At 50.7% G+C, this 19,061-nt stretch overlaps 5 protein-coding genes across 8 annotated transcripts; 1 reads left to right on the top strand and 4 right to left on the bottom strand.

The window, feature by feature from the left end:
* Positions 1-279: 279 nt before the first annotated feature.
* On the bottom strand, positions 280-5,419 carry riok1 (RIO kinase 1 (yeast)). Of its 2 annotated transcripts, none has more exons than XM_076022186.1 (17): positions 5,227-5,419; positions 4,727-4,922; positions 4,562-4,649; positions 4,388-4,457; positions 4,252-4,294; positions 3,993-4,085; positions 3,784-3,896; positions 3,600-3,680; positions 3,427-3,513; positions 3,210-3,347; positions 3,024-3,127; positions 2,227-2,333; positions 2,078-2,143; positions 1,884-2,000; positions 1,743-1,796; positions 1,085-1,237; positions 280-633 (listed from the first exon to the last, which is right to left on the bottom strand). In XM_076022186.1, the coding sequence occupies exons 1-17, from the start codon at positions 5,277-5,279 to the stop codon at positions 523-525; spliced, it is 1,674 nt and encodes a 557-aa protein (XP_075878301.1). In that variant the 5' UTR covers positions 5,280-5,419; the 3' UTR covers positions 280-522. The 2 variants fall into 2 exon arrangements, with proteins under 2 accessions (XP_075878301.1, XP_075878302.1); XM_076022187.1 differs by having other exon boundaries at positions 4,727-4,919.
* A 204-nt stretch (positions 5,420-5,623) lies between these two features.
* On the top strand, positions 5,624-8,410 carry rpp40 (ribonuclease P/MRP 40 subunit). The gene is made up of 8 exons (XM_076022188.1): positions 5,624-5,824; positions 6,660-6,804; positions 6,893-6,961; positions 7,056-7,151; positions 7,354-7,476; positions 7,551-7,728; positions 7,837-7,971; positions 8,056-8,410. Exons 1-8 carry the CDS (start codon positions 5,708-5,710, stop codon positions 8,252-8,254), a joined length of 1,062 nt encoding a protein of 353 aa, XP_075878303.1. The 5' UTR covers positions 5,624-5,707; the 3' UTR covers positions 8,255-8,410.
* A 110-nt stretch (positions 8,411-8,520) lies between these two features.
* Positions 8,521-12,340, bottom strand: cdyl (chromodomain protein, Y-like). Of its 2 annotated transcripts, none has more exons than XM_076022183.1 (7): positions 12,128-12,340; positions 10,717-11,478; positions 10,378-10,631; positions 10,088-10,260; positions 9,798-10,008; positions 9,563-9,706; positions 8,521-9,475 (listed from the first exon to the last, which is right to left on the bottom strand). In XM_076022183.1, the coding sequence occupies exons 2-7, from the start codon at positions 11,453-11,455 to the stop codon at positions 9,317-9,319; spliced, it is 1,680 nt and encodes a 559-aa protein (XP_075878298.1). In that variant the 5' UTR covers positions 11,456-11,478; positions 12,128-12,340; the 3' UTR covers positions 8,521-9,316. The 2 variants fall into 2 exon arrangements, with proteins under 2 accessions (XP_075878298.1, XP_075878299.1); XM_076022184.1 differs by having other exon boundaries at positions 10,717-11,425; positions 12,128-12,339.
* An 830-nt stretch (positions 12,341-13,170) lies between these two features.
* Positions 13,171-16,866, bottom strand: LOC142885575 (protein disulfide-isomerase tmx3a-like). Of its 2 annotated transcripts, XM_076022178.1 has the most exons (16): positions 16,796-16,866; positions 16,429-16,477; positions 16,275-16,317; positions 16,061-16,184; positions 15,902-15,947; positions 15,746-15,826; positions 15,568-15,667; positions 15,412-15,489; positions 14,825-14,891; positions 14,434-14,532; positions 14,231-14,288; positions 14,108-14,161; positions 13,953-14,009; positions 13,743-13,872; positions 13,599-13,667; positions 13,171-13,520 (listed from the first exon to the last, which is right to left on the bottom strand). In XM_076022178.1, exons 1-16 carry the CDS (start codon positions 16,827-16,829, stop codon positions 13,329-13,331), a joined length of 1,281 nt encoding a protein of 426 aa, XP_075878293.1. In that variant the 5' UTR covers positions 16,830-16,866; the 3' UTR covers positions 13,171-13,328. The 2 variants fall into 2 exon arrangements, with proteins under 2 accessions (XP_075878293.1, XP_075878294.1); XM_076022179.1 differs by lacking the exon at positions 15,412-15,489.
* Positions 16,867-16,914: 48 nt separating this feature from the next.
* On the bottom strand, positions 16,915-19,060 carry LOC142885574 (melanopsin-like). The gene has a single exon (XM_076022177.1). It carries the CDS (start codon positions 18,692-18,694, stop codon positions 17,318-17,320), a length of 1,377 nt encoding a protein of 458 aa, XP_075878292.1. The 5' UTR covers positions 18,695-19,060; the 3' UTR covers positions 16,915-17,317.
* Between the last annotated feature and the right edge of the window lies 1 nt (position 19,061).

Raw genomic sequence — 19,061 nt, 5'->3', positions numbered from 1 at the left:
TTCCAAGCTGTGTGTCTGTCACGACTCTCCACTGCAGCAGGTCTCCCACCTTCTGCTCCTGCACAACTTTATCTGCTCGATTTCTCAAACTGAACACACAAACTGATAAGACGCACAAACTGCATGAATAACACACAGCAATGTCTGGCCTGTGTGTGTGTGTGTGTGTGTGTGTGTGTGTGTGTGTGTGTGTGTGTGTGTGCGTGTGTGTGTGCGTGTGTGTGTGTGTGTGTGTGTTACATTAAGAGCGCAGCAAATGTCAAGTACAGAGGACTGGACTCTAATTGTTTGATGGTTTATTAGCAGCTTCTCTGATGTTTAGTTGTTGGGCAGCGAACAGAAGGACGTCTGATGAGGCCACGGGAGTCTCTGATATCGAGACTTACAGGAACAGAGTTCTAAGCTAACAGCTGTGCAAGAGCTGCTTCCCCGTTTGGAGGAGGACTGTGTCTTGACAGAACGTCGATATCATCATCATCATCATCATCATCATCATCATCATCATCATCATCATCATCATCATCATCTTCCTTTCTTCGACTTGGCCACCTTCTCCTTCCTCTTCTTCACGCTTTTGGGCACTTTGTGTTTTCTTTTTTCTCTCTGAGCTTCTTTCACCATCTTCTTCTTCTCCTGAAGGAATAACACCACCATCAGTTTTGGAGAGAGACTTTTGCACCTAATCAAAGACACTGACTTTCATCACCCGTCCACTATTTGTTGCTAACAGCAGATGAATATTCATATTTTTGGCTCATATTTTTTAGAGTCAAACCATGAACATTGGGTTTTGAAGCTAATGTGGAAGGCCACCAATATTAAAGCGTCACACAGAGGCGTAACGCAGCCTGGTGGGAGTGTCCAGACGGAGACTGGAGCTCCCCTGCAGCAGCCTGTAGAGGGAGTCTGTGTGCAGGTCCCCGAACCCAGATTAGATAGGAGGTTGTGTCAGAAAGGACAAAATAAACATGCAACACGATTCACTGTGGCGCCCCCTGGAGGGGAACAGCCAAAACTGCAGGTTTTTCTCCAGGTCTGAGCTGGATGGCCCGACGGCCGCTGCAACACCGAGCGACTTCATCACCTTTTTGTCCTGAGGCGCTTCTTCACCCTGCTGTGTCTGGTCTTCTCCCTCCTTCGGCTCCTCCTCCTCCCCATTCTCCTCCCCCTCCTCCTCGTCCTCGTCCTCCTCCTCTGAGGATGACGACGTCTGGTCGTCTTCCAGGAGAGCAGGAACCTGACGAGTCAGAAGGACATATTTCAATTTAGAATTTAGCACATGAGCCAGCAGGGGTGCAAGTGGATTTTGCTGCTGCCAACCACCAGAGGGTGTAGTAGCAAATCTACAACTGATGGAATTAAATTTCACACACACACACACACACACACACACACACACACACACACACACACACACACACACACACACACACACACACACACACACACACACACACACACACACACACACGAGCAACTTAGTTCAGTCAAGCATGGGCAAACTACGGCCCGGGGTCCATATCTGGCCCGTTAAGCTCTTTTCTATTGATAATAAAACACATGTTTTCTACAATATCCCATGATATATTTTTCCTGCTATTAGGTGGGTCACCAAAACACTCCATCCATCTGCTCCTGTTCCGGCCCCTCTGTCACATTTTTAGAACCCCATTGTGGTCCACCAGTCAAAACCAGTTTGCCCACCCCTGAGTTAAGGCCAGCTCAGTGAGGTGAGGTCCTACCGTCTGAACCCCGGACAGATCCTTCTTCAGGCCCGTCAGTGTCTGGTACAGCACCTGGACAACAGGTGTTCACAATGTCAGCGACACACACACACACACACGGCAGTCGACTCGCTACAGTCCGCAGGTGATGGTTCTCACATTGTCGTCGTGTCCGCTGATGGCTGACTCCTCCTCCTTGGCCCTCATCAGGTCGACGTCTCGCTCGTAGTGACTCACCTCCGTCAGGGTGCGGGGGATGTAGGCCTTCTTGAACACCTGCCGAGGGGAGGGAGAGGCGAGGCGGCTCAGACGCTGGAACCGCTTGCGATCTGCTGCATTGCGAGTGTTTGTACCTCCTCGTCCACTCGGTCCTGATTGGATCGCTGCTCCGACGTGCGCTCCACTGCCATCTCCATCGCCTACCGACCAATCACACGCCGCCAGCTGCAACATTTTCTCCGTCGTCCTGAATTTTTAAGGAGGCCGTGTGAGGTGCTCATACCTTGTCCATGTACTGGTCGATGTTGCGGCAGGTGATGGAGGGGTCGGTGACAAAGTCAAAGAGCTCTCTGACCGTCATCACCGCCACACCGTGCTTCACAAAGAAGTCTGGATGGAAGCACAGGACGTCATTTTAAATTTCGGGGGGGGGGAGGGTGTCACTCGCAGGGACACAAAAGCGCAGAATCTGACCAGTTTGTACTGCTTCACTAAGGGAGACGATACAGAACCATTAAAACTACTAACCACCAGACTCAGGAACAGCTTCCAAAGAGTTGTGAAATCCATTTCACCAACAACTGCCACAAATTCACAATGACCCCACTGCCGTTGCACACTGAGTGTTTTTTTTGTCATTTATTGCCCTGAATTTATTTTATTGTGTATTTTATTCTGAGTCTTTTTTATTCTGACTGTTTTTAACCGAGAACCACCTCAAAAGGAAACTTTGTGATGTGCACACAATGACAAATAAACAATCTTAAATCTTGAATCTGACCGTGGGGCGACACTGTGTGGAGTTTGCTTGTTCTCCCTGTGTCTGCGCGGGTTCTCTCTGGGTTCTCCGGCTTCCTCACATAGTCCAAAAACATGCATCTCTCAACTCTAAATAGACCGTAGGTTTGTGTGTGAGAGCGAAAGGTTGTTTGTCTCTATGTGGCCCTGCGATGAACTGGCGACTTGTCAAGGGTGTCACTATGCCTTCAACCTATGAAAGCAGGGAGAGGTTCCAGCAGACCCCCGAAACCTTGAGTGCAGGAAGAAGCGAGTATTGAAAATGGATGGATGGAATCTGACCGTTGACGTTGCTGCAGTCCTTCCTGAGGAACTCCAGAGCGTGAGGATGGTCGTGCTCCACCGACTGCGACACGTCGATGATGTAGGCGTCTCCGCTGTGATATCTGCACACAGGCGGGCAGGCACAGGTTACAGCAGCCAAGAGTTTTATTTTTGCGGAGGGTGGATGGGGGAGTGGCTACGTACAGCATGTTGAACTCGCTGAGGTCGGCGTGAACGAGCCGAGCATCCTGGAACATCTTCCTCATGTTCTGCACCACCTGCAGGTAGAGCTCGCGGGCCTTGGACTCCGACAGCGAGGCGTTCTTTAGGAGGGGGGCGGGCCTACGGAACCCACACAGGACGTGTCAGTACGGGGCCATCACGGCCAATCGTGTCAATCCGTCATCTGACGGCTTCTCACATGCTGTCCTTTCCGATGAAGCTCATCAGCAAGACGTGGCTCCGGAGCAGGAGAGGCTCTGGACTCGGGATTCCTGCCGTCTGCAGCCTGACACACACACAAACACACAAACACACACTGTGAGGGCCAACAGTCCACATCACACCAGGTTTTGCTGTGTTCAGAGTTCTGACCTGATGAGGTTCCTCATCTCCTTCTCTGCCCAGGTTCTCACCATCTTGCGAGGGTTCCCTTTGCAGTAGCCATGGCGGAACCTTCACAACGGCAGAAGTAGAGTTTCCGATTAGACTCGCTCGGAACAGTCTTTGGACAGACTTGAAAACTGGGAGGTGTCTTCTTCATTGGTGTGCGACCCACCTGAACTCTCCGCTGACGTATTTGTCTCGGTCCTTGAACAGCAGGATGGACGTCTTGTAGATCTTGATGGCCCGGTTCTCTCCAGCAGACGTGCTGGCGTGATAAACATTGGCCTGGTCGAGCACAAACACGGAAACAAACACACATGAAAGGGCGGTGTCTTAACTAGCAGATAAGGTCATCAGGTGATGGAAGCGGAGATCTCTGACCTCCTTCCCTGTGCTGATGCAGCCGTTGATCTCACTGATGACGCCTCGGCTCAACATCTTGAACAGGATCATCCGAGTCCGAGGATCCAAAACCTACAGAAGATGTTTGTGACTCACTAATGGACACCAGCAGGAGGTGAGACAACGGACTAGCAGACAGGAAAAGGCAGTGCCAGTGAACTTTCAAATTAAAGCATTGATGAGTAGTGGAGCCTCTTCCTGTCTAGGACTTTCTAAATAAAAGCATGTCGTAGCCCACCTGTTCGACTGTGGCACGATCCGACTTGTCCTTCACTCGGTACCTGCGGGAAGCAGCAGGCGGTCAAAGCGTTACTGCGACACTGCGGTGACATCACCGGCTACGTGGACGTGCGCTGACGAGGGTGTGTACGTACGTGTCGGCGTCCTTCTGTTTCTGCATCAGCGTCACTTTGTTGATGACAGAGTCGGCGTAGTTCAGCTTATCTGGAATCAGGAAGCAACACAACACGACAACATGTGTACAGTTGTTGTGGTAGGCAAGTGTGTAGGTGTGTGTGTGTGTGCGCGTGCATGCGCATGTGTGTTACCCAGATTGATCTTGTTTTCATATTTCCTCAGAGCTTTATCTGTGGGAGTTGACGGTAGACTCTTATTGGACAGATTCTGCCTGTTAGCCTGAGCAGTGACAGCAGAGTGGGTGAGTGAGTGATGATCAATCATCAATCAATCAGGCTGATCAGGCTTCTACACACCTGGCTATTGAGACCGGCCCTGTTGTATCTTTTGGTCAGGTTTCCCGCTGTTGAATGCCACGCCCACTCTTCATCATACTCCTCATCCTCCTCATCCTCCTCGTCATCATCCTGCTCCGGCTCTGACGTCGGCTGCACAGTGACGTCACTCATCTGATTGGCCACGGCCGACACTTGTGATTGGCTGCTGCTGCTGCTGCTGACGGCAAAAATAATTCTAAAATCAGTGTTTTGACGTCACTTTTGTTATGTCACGTACGGAGATCATGTGTCAAATCAAACACAAAGAACCGTGAATGACGTCATGTTTAAAGGGACGAACTCATCACATTGGCTGGCCTTAGGCTGTTAAAACACTAAGCCTTTCGTGTACCTGGGTGGGCGACACACCTGATTTTCTAAATGGTGATCAATAAAGTATTCGTTAATTGAGTGAGTTGTTCAATCACTAATAACAACTTCACGTGACAGATCGAACCCTAGCGTGCGCTGGTTCTCACCTGTCCTCCTCGGCGTCATCGAACTGTCCGGGTAAGGAGCCAACCACCGACATGACGTCACAAATCAACACGTAACCGACACTGAATCAAACAGAGCCCGGTCCAAAACAGATCCACACAGAACCACGGCTTTCTCCACGGGAAGAAGCGTGTTGTTTTCACTTCCTGGTCGGAGCACGTGACTACGGCGAGTGACGAGCCCCGTATGGCCAAATCCAACCAAGAGTTTTCTGTTGTCCAAGACACTATACAGTGTCTTCTCTTCGTGAACATTCTAGTGTGTGTGGCTAATTATTTACAACATGTCCAGACTCACTGCATATATACAAACACCTAAACAGAAACGGATTGTGGTGGAGTCTGTATGCTTTTAATATGGAATCCTTGAGCAGGAAGTGCGTTCAAATGTGTTATTTCCTGTCCAGAGCACAGCGTTGATCTTGTGGTTCCACTGCAGTCAACTGAAGTGAAGTTGGTGAAGATGTTCGGCAACCTGGGTCGAACTCCCCGGACCCTGCTGGTGTGTGAACGCTCCAGTCTCCTGGACGAGAAGAACCGGCTCAGCCAGCAGGTGGAACAGCAGCACTTCAACTACAAGGTAAGAGCGGCTGTGCGAGTGTTTCCCTTAACGAACACTGGTCCGGTTCTGATTACTGCTCAGCTGGTGTCTTAAAATGTGCCAACACTAGTAACTAACTGAATACCACGACCTTTTAATCCACGTGTTGGCGTGAGTTTTCAAAATAAAAGTCGTTGACGTCAGTTGCAAGTGGTGGCTGGCCGGCCTAGAGTGGCACGTCGTGGCTTTGATCAAGCATCCCTGCTGGTTGGATCAGCCAATGTATCCTCACCGCGGCCTTTAGGGGATTAAAACGCACGTGACACATTTCACCTCCTTTGGTTCGTTACAATCAGTCGGGACCACAGTTGTTAAAAGTATTCACTTTCTGTTCCAAAGTAAAAGTACGGATACTTGTATAAAACAAACTCTGAGTCTACAACTCTGGTAGTAGTAAAAGTACTGAAGTTAAAAGTAAGAATGTTTTCTTTTCTGACTAATGAGACCATTCATAATGTGATCCACCGTTATATTGATCTACATAATGGCATAGTTGAAATAGCTCCGCTTGCAAAAACAACTGTAATAAATAATTAGTGAATTACTTTGAGCAAAATTTGTATCTCTTAAAGACTAAACACAAAGGCAACAAGCATGTTTTTCAATGCAAGCAGTAGAAAGTAGAGATCCGACGCATATAAGCATATACGGAGTAAAATTAAAGTAATCAGAAAAAGAATCTGGAAAAAAAAAATCTATTCATGTACAGTACTTGTAGTATTTTCGTACTTGTCCTTTGTTACTTGCCACCTCTGGTGAGGAGCGATTCCATCCCCTTGTGAGAGTCAGAAACTTAGGCTTTTTGCATGTGCAGGTGTCTCTGTTGCTGCCCGGTTGTAGCTCCATCCCCAACAGCCTTGAAGATGTCCTGAAGAGTTTCAGCAGCTTCTACCTGCTCAAAAACCTGCCGGTGCACGAGCTGCTGGACAAAGACTTCCTGGAGTCGGCGGTGTATCAAGGTAAGAGCCGTCAACGTACAGCTGCGTCAGCCGCTGACACACCTGATACCCGGCCTGTATACACAATTCTGTGTTGTCGTGTGTGCAGGTAGTGTGTATGGCCTTTCCCACAGGACCAGACTGGACGAGGACAACTGCATCGCTCTGTTGCCCAACGGTAAAACCTACCGTCTTTGTCTGCCCACAGAGGAAGCGTCCTGTAACTTTGCCGTTGCAGCTCCTCCACTACCTGTCCCTGTGTCTCTCTGCAGGACGCCTGTGTCTCTCCCTGGACAAAGACTCGTTTGAGATATTGGGGGTGGAAGGCAAACCCTCCCGATTCAATTTCAGGACAAAGAGCAGATACGGTCCGAATGTCGACGTCACACACTAACACTATTGTCTCACGCTGAAGCTAATGCTGTGAAATATTTTGTATACGAGGAGTAAAGCAGAGTGGTTTCAATTTAGGACGCAGGGTTTCAATTTTAAGACAAAGTATTTTTATTAAGCTAAACAAAACATCTTTGCCTTTCTGAAGCCGCGACTGTGTGTGTGTGTGTATCACAGTGATATCTGTAGATTTGACTGACAGCAGGATGGCTCCTGGAGGGCGGGGCCATCAGAGGCTCCTCACAGGTCTGAAGTCACGACTCCAACTGAAGACAGACTTCCTGCTGGCGCATCACCCAGGTGAGTGTGACGCCGTCCACAGGTGGATCATGTTTCCAACCACAGTCGTCCGACTGTTACTCTTTGCCCTGTAGGAGGAGGGGCCTCATTGCAAGCCCTCCTGAGCCGTTGTGTTTGGACAGAGCACAGACCCGAGGTCAGCAAACGCACTCTGACACAACTGTCCTGCCCAGTCCTGAGCCCTGACCAGCAGTCATGTGACCCGCACAGCTTCTTGGAGTGGCTGGGAGCAGTGGACGCCCACATCAGCTGGTGGGCAGGACACGCACCGTGACGTCTCTCACTCAGTCTTGTGACAAAGTGAGAGACCTTCTCGTCCTTCTCTACTTCTCCTTGTTAACTCTCGTTTTGTGACTTCAGTGAGAACTCGGCGGACAGCTTCCTGTCCTCGCTGGTCTGTCCCGAGCCCAAGACAACGCTGAGCGAAGCTCTGAGCATCTCCGTCAGCGGACTGCTGCTACCGCACCACATCCACCAACTCATCCAGCAGATCAGGTCGGCTGACTTTCACAGCTCAGCAGGCCTGTGATCAGGTGACGTGGGGAACTCTGAGTAAAAGTGTCCCCATTTGTGCGACAGGTGTTACCTGGAACAGCCTGGTCACCAGTCCTGGGCCGCACTGACGGTTCACGGCTTCACCGACAGTCCGGTGTCCTGGGGAGGGAGCGAACACGGAGTCCTGAGGGGCGGCGAGAACTTCTACAGTCTGCTGATATTCCGTGACCACACCTACCAGCTACACCTGGCGACAGGAGCGCACGACACCTGTCCACAGTGACCACAGCTGTGAGCTGAGACTTCCTCCAGTGGACTGTGTTTTTTTTGTTTGTTTGGTTGTTTTACGTACGTGGTTTCGTTGTAGAAACCCCTCTGAGGTCAGTTTGAAATAAGTCTTTTGTTTTTGAGATGGAGAAATAAATCATTTTGTTTCTGGTTTGGGTTTTTTCATTTTAAAACTAGTCCAGCTGGTTCCTCCATGTCCGTGGCCCTCTGAGGGGGCCGCAACCCTCAGGATGAACCCAACACATACAGACACTTCCAGAGTTAAACTGCTTAACAAAATTATTTAATTTTATTTATTTTTTTTCTATAAAAAAGGGACCAACAACAGTCTTCTGAAGGGTGGAGGCCACACAGTGCCGCTCGGCTTACCAATATTTCAGAACCTGATTAGACTTCACTAGATACATCAGGCACTCTGATGATTCACCTGCTCTGAAGATTTGCACTGCACAACTTGACCTGAGGGGGGCACTACTGGGCACAGGAGAAGTCATTCGAGCTACAACTTCCTGCAGAGTTGTGGGGGAAGAGGCCTTCAAATCACAGTTCAACTCTAAAGCCCCAGGCCCACCCACTCACTCTCTGACACACGTCAGTACAGAGAATTAGTCTAGCTTGGATAGAGGGGAAACTGTTAGCACTATAAGGTGTGTGTTGCCTGGACTTTCTCCAGGCATCTTGTGGTGGTTCAAACAGTCAACTGTCCAGATGATGAGGCTGTTTTGCTCCTGAGATGTTCATTGTCAACTGAGACGGATGCCCTCAGTTTGTTCTGATGGGTTCGTCAGTCATTAAAAAAAAAATAGGAAACTCAAATTATTCTGAAGTTCTTTTTAAATATCCATCCACTTTCATGACTCTTCTAGCCTTAGGGAGGAAGGTGGCGCTGAAGAGCAGAGTACTAAGAGTGGAACTGCAGAGAAGGTCCAAGGCTGTTATCCACATCAACAGTCCGATATAGTTATAAATTAAAGACCACGGCAAGAGTTTCCCATCTGTCCCAGAAACTGCCGAATCACTGCTGCACTCAGGGCCGGTCCTGGTCCTGGTCCTGGTTCTAGAAGAGCTCGGTTCTCCGCTGCAGGTACTGCAAGATGGAGTCGGTTCCCTGGGATGAACCCCAAATTCTCTTCAGCGCCTCACACTCGCGCTCATTAGCTTCTTCTAGAGAACTGCGGCTAATGTTCCTCATCAGGGCTTTGGACTCCCGCAGAACCTGCAGGACAGGAGGCGGAAATACTGGGGTGAGAACTTGCGGCACGGACCTCACATCACGCCTACCTCAAAAAATGAAAACACTGACCAATGAGTCGACTGTCACCAGCTCTTTGATACGCAGCATCACTTCCTGTGTGAAGGTTCCTGGCCAGAGAACCTGAGAGACCAGGCCTTTGGAACACGCCTCCTGAGCCGTCAACTTCCTGCCACTCAGTAGCAGCTCATTAGCCTGAAACACAACAACAGAACCTAGGTGCTTAGACTAGGAATCAAAGCAACGGACAACAGTTGGTTCAGTATTTGTGAGGCAGCGGACTGACCGAGGCCAAGCCCATGATGCGCGGGAAGGTGACTGATGAACAGGCGTCTGGCGTCTGGCCATAGGACATGTACGGTGTCTGGAACCAGGCCTTCTCATTGGCCCACACCACATCGCAGAGTGGCAGGATGGCGGCGCCGAGGCCGAGTGCCGGCCCGTTGACCGCCGCCACGATGGGTTTCCTGAACTGGATGAAGGTGTCGACGAAGGTCCTGAGAGGCGGAGGAGACGCAGGTCAACGCTCAGCTCAGCCGATCCACCCCAACGACGCCAGTGGGCAGTGGCCAGTACCTGATGGTTTCCGCCATCTTGATGCTCTCCTTCTTCCTGTCCTCCGTCAGGCGGCGGATGAAGTAGAGGAAGTCGAGGCCGCAGCAGAACACGCTGCCGACGGCGCCCAGCAGAACCATCTTGCTGTCATCCGACGCTGCTGTCGCCATTGCGCTCTGGATCTCCTTCATCACCTGGTGAAAGGGGGAGGGGGGAAGTTACCATGGCAACAACCCAAGTGCTGCCACAACTAGGATGCGAGTAAATGCACATGGCGCTCAGGGGGGATGATAGGGCGAGAGGGGGCTCACCTCGGGATTCAGCGTGTTGTTCTCAGAGCTCTTGGTGGACAGCAAGATGTGGGTGAAGCCGTCCTGTTTCTTCACCACGATGTCCCGGTAGCGGTAAGCACTTTCCGTCTGTCGCACGCTGAAGCGGAGACGCTTGTCAAAGGCGCAGCGCTCCTCCAGACGCCGTTTCCCCGTGGCCGCAGTCACCGCAGCCCCAGAACTCTGCACAGCGGCCGCACCGCTGGCCGCCACGGCCTCCATCAGTGGGGAGTTACCTGGAGGAGTTGGAGCAGGTGTCAGGCTAGGCGTGGCTGGCTTGAAAAATTGGACAGGTGTGAAAGAAAAAGACACTAAACTCACCTGAGCTGCTCACTGAGCGCATGGCTGCAGGCGTGAGCGGCAGCCGGGGTTGGGGCAAAGTGTTCTGGCTGCGGGGCCGGGATCCCATACGCGCCCTTTCCTCCCCTGGGGCCAGGTGGACTCCTGCAGGTTTCTGCAGCAGAGCCACCTCCGGTGGGACCAGGTGAGCCTCCTGCGCTCCTGCCTCCAGACCATGAGGCGCCTCGCTGGGCGACTCCTCCGAGTCCAGCCGGTTGTTCATGGGGCTCTTGGGCACCAGGATCTTAATGCCCGTCTTGGATAAGTCCATGCTGCGGCGGGCGGAGATTCCCGGAGACATCAGGCCGCTGCCAAAGCCGCCAGATGGCTGTGGGGAGCTGACGGAGGCGGGGCCTGGTAGCTCGACTGGGACCAAGGGGGCCGGGCGACAGTCTGCAGCGGCACCTCTGTTCATCTCACCACCGCTGCCGGCAACGCCGGTGTCAGCTGCGACGACGGTGGGCGGCTGCCAGTTGGACTGTCTGTGGGTGGGGTTGCGGGTGGAGCGCAGTAGCATGGTGTCTCTCTGTCGCTCGGCACACAATCGGTTGAAGTCTTGAACGTAGTTCATGCACGTGGTCAGGTGCGTCTCCGGCTCCCAGGTGTCTCCCTCCGATCCGTAACCTCTCCACCGGACCAGGTACTCCACCCTCCCCTTCTTGTTCTTCCTCCTGTCAATGACCCTGTCCACCTGCAGGGGCAACAGCAACAGCGACAACATCAGGAGGGCCTGGTTGCATGATGCTGAAAAAAATCAAAGATATTTAGTCTCTTTTCACATTTGGTATGTTACACTTTAACCCCAGTTCGTACATCTGCAGGTTCTCTGCACAACATATTTATAATAAACTTGATTTTCACAGCCTGTGGGTAAATGACAAAAAGAGCCTTTGAGGCGACGGAGGAAAGCATCCAAACACTTTTCGCTGGCCAGGTTCGCACTGATGCCATATCGAGGTGGACATGATGAGCAGCAGAGGTTACAGCCTTCTGCCAGGAAGTCAAAGTTTACTGCAAGTTTTGAACCAAAGTTCCTTTTCACCCTCGGAACCTGTCCATACATTTACATATGGAATACAGCAACACCAGTCCCACGCATACACTCGGACACACTTCTTAACCAGCCAGCTTTGTGAACACACACAAACACACCTCTCACCGCTGGGCTTATAAGCTATGCTAAGGCTAATTGGCGATGGTAACTCACACTATGTGGTATATTATAAAACTATTTTCGGTGTCTGGCTGACTTTTACGGGCCGGTACGCAGAAAACGGTTCCCTGAGCTTATCTTATCTGTTGTTGAGCTTTTTCTAAAGTTTCCCGACTAAACTCTGAACTCTGCGGCTAGCGATTTTTAGCCTACTAGCATTAGCTGCCCCCCACCCCCCACCTCGTAGAACTCCTCCGTGGCCATGGAGACTTGTCCGCCGGCACGCACAGCTTCCAGAAGCTTTTTCAGTCGAGCAGCACCATCAGGGGAAGCGCCGCGGTCTGTCCGCGGACTGCTGGACGCCGAGCTCCGCTACTTTAACACAGTTTATTAGCTGTTAGCAGTTAGCACGGCTGCTCCGCTGTAACATCCGGTCTGGATGACTGACCTCCAAAATAAAAGACGCTGGCTTGCTGCGTCTGTTCGTTAAAAAAGCGTCCTCTTTAAACTTTGATGGAACTATCTGATTTTATAGTGGTGGGGTGGGGCTAAGCATTTCTATCGTGTCCATTTCATACAATTATTAAAATAAATAAACAAATAAATGAATTTCAACAATATGTGCTGTACGGTTGACCTTTAAGGGGTGGGACTAGTGGAATTTGGACAAAGAAGGTGGTCAAGGAAAGAGAAGAAAGGTGTGTGTGTGTGTGTGTGTGTGTGTGTGTGTGTGTGTGTGTGTGTGTGTGTGTGTGTGTGTGTGTGTGTGTACGCGCGCGCACATGTGTGTGGCAACAGATAGAGAAGAAGAATCAAGTTGAGGACTCAGAGCAGGAACCTTGTTGAAGCTTGCAAAGAAAAGTAGAGAAGAGATTTTTGGATGTGGCGATCATGTTGTTGGTGTGAGGGGAGAAGATACAAAGCATTAGAGGGTTAGATGGAGGCAGCTGATTGTCTGCGGCCACCTTGAAGGCAACAGAACAAAGGAGCAGAAGAAGATGCACATAGTAAAACCATTAATTTATTGTATCTCGTTTTATTAAATGATTTTGCAAAACAACATCTCTTCATGTTTTGTTTACTTTCGTCATTTACCCACAGAGAAAAGGTTCCTCCGTCCATTCCCTCTCACTTCAACTGTCATCCAGAGCATTACAGCGATTGTGCAGACAAAACTGTTCACATTTGATTAACTGCAGTGCAAGAAGCTGAGAATAAAAAAGTATGTTACTTACTGACAAAAAACAAAGCTACAACATTACTAATCACTGTTTTTTCATAGATCTTTTAATCATAGCCTAAGTCATCGTTAAATTGGATGTGAGGTGTTATTCTTTTGTTTACAGAGGATGTTTTGTTGATGTCCTCGAAAGATTCACTGTGAGAGTCTACATGGTCATTTGCACCTCAGCTCATCATCCTGACGCCCTGATGGTCTTCATCAGTCAGACTTTTTGTCTGCCAGGATTTTGCGTCGCTGGGGCAATGGAGCAGACGGATGTGTGGCCTCATCGCCGTCAACGTTCTTCATCGCAGATCGGACCCTCCAGCAGGTGTAGAAAAAGACACTGATCATGAGGAAGGGGAAGCTGACTAGCAAGCAGGCCGCCGCTGGGGATTGGTCGTACACAAGCTGTACAGACAAACAGGTACAGAGCAAGTCAGGTGATGCAGGCAAGAAACACAGAAACGAGACAACGTTGCTACGTACCAACACCGTAGATTTGACCTCATAAATTATACGAAGAATGCGCTGATGGATGCTGTTTCCACCTTGATACTGAGACACAACACAGAGACACAAGTTGATCCTGGTTCACACCTTCAAACGGCGCTCAGGTAAATCAGGACTCACCTGGATGCTGCCGTCCAGAACTCCATCCAGGAAGTCAAGCAAGTCCTTCTCCTTTTTGGTGGTGCTTGGCGGCAAGAAGTAGGCATCGATGGAGAGATCAACAACGATGAGGGACGGCAGGGTGACCTCACTGCAACCAACAAGAGATGAGATGTGACACCAGCAGGTGGACATCAGTGAAGCATCAAAAGAATGTGGCTACAAACTCACCCCATCACCAGACCTTGAATGTAGTCACTTCCCTCCATGAAACCAAAAATGAAGCTTCTGATTGGCAGACAGGAAGTTAGACAGTCAGTCAGATAGACAGACAGATAGTTTTCAGACGACATGGTGTGGACCAATGCGTCCGGCAGGACTCTGACCTGCTGTAGGTCTCTCTGTAGTCTGCTGCCACCTTCTCCACGAGCCCTTTCAACCTAAATATAAAACTAAAATGAGCCAACACACAGCGTCAGATTTCTGATGCACACTGGACTGAAACTCACCTCAGACCTTCGTCACAGGAACCAAGCTCCTCCACCAGAGCCAGCACCACCAGTTTACCTGCAGGAGATCACGGAGAGTTACTTCCACTAATCAGTAGCATTGAGCTGTGGAGAACATTTTTACACTGGGCGCTCAACGTCTTTCTCAGTGACAGTGTCAGCCAACCAGCTCCACTTCTCTCCTGCAGGTGGCTCAGGGTTACCTGAGTCACCCATGGCGTACAGAGTGAAGCTGTCAATCTTGGAGTAGTTTGGGAAACGTTCTCTGTCGATCCACGACTTCAGCTCTCCGTCACGTTCCTCTGGAACACAATCAGAAACCAAAACTGGAGGTTTACACATACCTGTAATCAGGAGCTGTCAGTCATGGTGCACCACCCAATGTTAATGAAACAAGGAACCGATTAAACTGAAATTTATGGGGAAAATAGCCACTGGAAGAAACATCAGCATGAAAAAACCTACTACATTTTAAAACTGTGTCCATGTCCTGCTTGCTAACATAGAGGGGAAGGAGGGTCTGAGTCTTTCTGCAGACTTCCAGATAGTTTCAGTCAGTGCACAGAGTGAACACACAAACAGAGTCCGTCTCACCATTGTAGGTGTAGTATGTACCATCTTTAAAGACCAGCACAGCCGGCAGAATCGGGAGGGAGACGGCCTGCAGACAGACACCAACTTTAACCGCAGACAGTTAACACATCACAACAATTCAGAAACCTCTGCAATGGATGTTGTGAGTGATGTTGCAATATCCAGTATCCTGTTATCCAACAAGATACTGGATTTCCAACAAGGAGGCACAGCAGCTAATCGAGTTACTGCAGCCAAAAATCTCAATATGGCCCAAAAAGCATTCTTCTCATAGACCACATTAGTTCTAAAGACCAGATAAGACTTCTGAGCATGACATCACATTATGTGTCTTGGCTCATTCTAATAGGCTGATGCCATCTGATGCATCATGGGAGTTACAGAGGCACTGTGATCCCATCAGTGATCCCATATCTAGTTCTTAGTATCTCATTTTAGTATATCTGCTGTCGCTGCTACATCTACTGTGCTCTATTGACTCTTCTCTGCTACATTACAATTAGTAACGCCACTGCCCTCTACTGTACTTTACTCTACGCATCCTCCACTCTCCACTGTCTCATATTTTACTGCTGGGCTGTGCGAACCTTGGGCAGGATATCTCTGGTGCCAGAAAAGAAGGAGGTGTAAATGATCAGCTCCTCAGCTGCCAACGTGTAGTTCCCCTGGAAAAATATGACAGGTGAGAGGCGTGTGTGTGCAAAGGTACAGAACGTGGATGGACACATGAAAGTCTGTTTTACCTTCAGCGGTGACGTGGCTCCAACGTACATGAACATGACGTCATGCCGGCTCATGGCATGCTGGAAGAGCTGCAGGCTGCTCAGAGAGCGGACCAGTGGCCTACAGAAGGGCCCGCAGTGATGTCACACAATGGCTATAGTGTCATCATCCATTACACACATACCCGGATATACCCACCCTCCAACTCGATTGGCGAAGTCCAGGATCCCGTCTCTGGTTCTCGGGCCGGGGTAACTGTACTTGATGTCTTTTTTCCACCTGACAACAGAATGTTGATGCTGTGATGAGGGCACCACAGGGAGAGATGAGCCAATCAGAGAGGTGCGGACTCACATCAGGATGGTTGGATATCCTCTGACATGGAACTCTTTGGCCATTCCTGTAAAAGGCGTCACAGGATGTGACCGACATACCAACAGGTAAGTCCAGTCCCCCACCTCCACCCAACCCCCCATGGGTCTACAGACACAGGTTGCAACATCACTCACTGACCGGTATTGGCGCTGCCGTCTGATTTGCCAACGTTAACGGGAGATCCAAGACTTCTGAGCTCCGATCCGACCTGATGCCAAAGAGGATCCAGCTGCCGACAGAGGTGACACCAGGGCGTGTAGAACTGCAAAAGGTAACAACACAATGTCAATAACAACACGCTTGTCTGCACACACTGTCACTTTGGTCTCCAGCTGCACAGTTGAAGACCTACTTTAATGAGCCAGATGTCATCGACTCCTCTCGTCTCCAGGAAGCTGTTCAACACAGTCAACACTGATTACTGGCCCAGCAAAACAGCAACTGAAGACCTGATCTAACGGGACAATTGGGATGTAGGCATTTAGGAGGAAAAAAAGACCTCTCACCTGTCATCCAGCTCCTCTACGTAGGCAGAGACAGACACCAGCAGAAGCGCTGAAACATCAGACAGACAGTCAACGACCAGAACTCACTTACGGCCAGCTTCTCTGTCTTCATGGTCACCAACACAATGGGGTGACATTGAGCTACACACTCATCTCAGTGGTGCCCAACAACCTGAAGACTCCAGAGTTGTTCCATGTGACAGTACATCAGCAATGATCCATTAACTGATTGTTACTTCTGTATCGACAGCATCACAAACAAACCTCTCCATCATCAGGAGTGTGGTCGCCAAACAGACAGGAAAGATACACATGAGAACCGCAAAGCAGGTTCCTTTCCAGGGTTGGTGGGAGCTACTAGACATACCTGAGAGCAGCGCTATGTTCCTCCTCACGGCCATCACGACTGACTGAGGAGAAGCAGCAGCACAGAAGGATAAAAGGCTAATCTGCAGACTGCTAACAAAGTAAACACAGGGCTAATCCAAAGGGATTACATTCAGTCCAGCAGGGCTTTATTGACAGCAGTGACACAAGACGTAGAAAAACCATCACAAAATCTGTTTGTTCTCAGACAAATGGGAAGGAAGTGTGCAAGGAGGAAGACATTGGAATTATTTTACTCATTTATGTATTAAATATTTCAGAGAATAAATGAAGCTTCATGATCACAATTCTCGCAATAATAAGAACAATGACAACTAAAACGAACTAACCTAACACTTTAATTAATCTGGTAAATTTAAAGCTCTCTTCAGCTGTCAATTAACCTCTCGCGAGACATGAGGCCCCACCCATACTATTGTTCTCTGTCAATCCCATTAGTCAAGCATGGAGACCCTTCTGCTCTGTTCAGCAGTTGGGGGTTGGGCCACATCTTCAGCAGGAGTCACAGTGGAAGCAGAGGTTTAGCTTCTGCTGCAGCGCCCCCCTCAGGTGAGTTCAGTCCAGCTGCGAGGTTAACCGCCGGTGCTGCGGGTCCCTGTTGCAGACACAGGAGGGCAGTGCTGGCATTTTCAGCCAGGACATCCTGGCCACTGTCAGCTTCCTTCTCCACCCAGCAGGAGTCGTCTGTTGCAGACGATGACAGCCGGCCTCGGCCAGTCTGGTGGGTGACACTGAGGTTGGTGGGCGTGGCTCTCCGTGCTGCCGTGCCACTGGAGCTCAGGGAGGAGTGAAGGTCTTTCTCCTGCAGCCGCAGCAGGGGGCGCAGCAGCGGGACGTGGCGGCCGATGGCGGCGCGGTACTTTGGGTGCGTGATGGCATAGATGATGGGGTTGTGGATGGCGGAGGCCTTGGCGATGATGGCGGGGACCGAGTTCATATAGGGCGTCAGTAGGTGGGCGTAGCCGGCGGTGGCGGTGAGAGCCACTGCCGAGTATGGCGACCATGAGATGACGAAGAGCAGAATGACTCCCAGGGCCACTTTGGCCAGCCGCCATTCGCTGCGCAGCCGCTCGTATGCCTTCTTGGTGTCAACACAGCTCAGCCGCTCCACCTCCCGGCCCGCCCTGCGCACCGCCCTGAAGATGGCCACGTAGCAGCCGGTAATCAGGCCAAGCGGGACAAAGAAGACGAACGCGAAGAGCAGGATGGTGTAGGCGCGCACAGTGGCGGTGAAGCTCATGTAGTCCCAGCTGCAGGACGTCTGCAGGCCCTCGGGGACGTAGGCGCTCCAGCCGAAGAACGGCGGCAGACTCCACCCAAGTGAGTAGAGCCACACCCCCGCCAGCACGGCCAACACCCGTCTGCGGCTCAGTCCACCCAGTGGCACCAGCGGCCGGGTGATAGCAAAGCAGCGGTCGGCCGCAATGGCCGTCAGCGTCATCATAGAGGCAATGCCGAAGAGCGCACCGCAGAATGCATACAGCTCGCACGCCACCTCACCGAAAACCCAGCGGCGGTGCAGGCTGGCCACAAAGAAGACCGGTGACTGCGTCAAGGACATGAGGAAGTCGGCTGCCGCCAGGTTGACCACCAGCAGATTGCTGGGCGAACGCAGCGAGCGGCTGCGGCAGAAGACGTAGACAACCAGAGCGTTTCCCAGCATGCCAGTCAGCCCCACCAGCAAGATGACAGAGCCGATGATGTCGTGCGCGTGCTCGGGGACGTCCACGGTGGGGAACAGGTGAGGCTGCAGGTGGCTGGGCTGTGTCGGCAATGCTGGCACTCTGCTGTGATGATGCTGGTCGTCATGGAAGGTGGTGCAGTTCTGGCCACCGAAGCAGCCAGCAGACTTCCTGTCAAGGACGTCCCGGTGACTCATGGCCAGTTTGGGTGGACGTCAACTGACCTCGGCTCCTCTGCGTCTCTTCTGCCGTTTTGGCAACTCTTTATATCTTAGCGATCAATGGATGACGGAGGAGTATCGACGCCACCTCTGACCGATCCATTGATTCTCTTGGGCTAAATGAACATTTAGAGCCTGTGTGACCTGGATGCTCCCACTTTAATGCAAATGACATTTGACACAGTGAGGTTAATGAGCTGTTAACTCACAAACAAGGATGCGTCAATTCACTCAAAACGCCTCATTAAGTTCAGATTCAGGTCTTCATGTCAACTAATGAAAAATGACATGACTTTAAAGGCTGCATTTTGTGAAAGCTGAAAAGTGAAAACAGGCATCATCA

This window comes from Nelusetta ayraudi, unplaced genomic scaffold (assembly GCF_046127955.1).
Source record: "Nelusetta ayraudi isolate G7.1 ecotype Tasmania unplaced genomic scaffold, CSIRO-AGI_Nayr_v1 ptg000011l, whole genome shotgun sequence".
NCBI lineage: Eukaryota > Metazoa > Chordata > Actinopteri > Tetraodontiformes > Monacanthidae > Nelusetta > Nelusetta ayraudi.
This window is presented reverse-complemented; position numbering and strand designations above follow the sequence as displayed.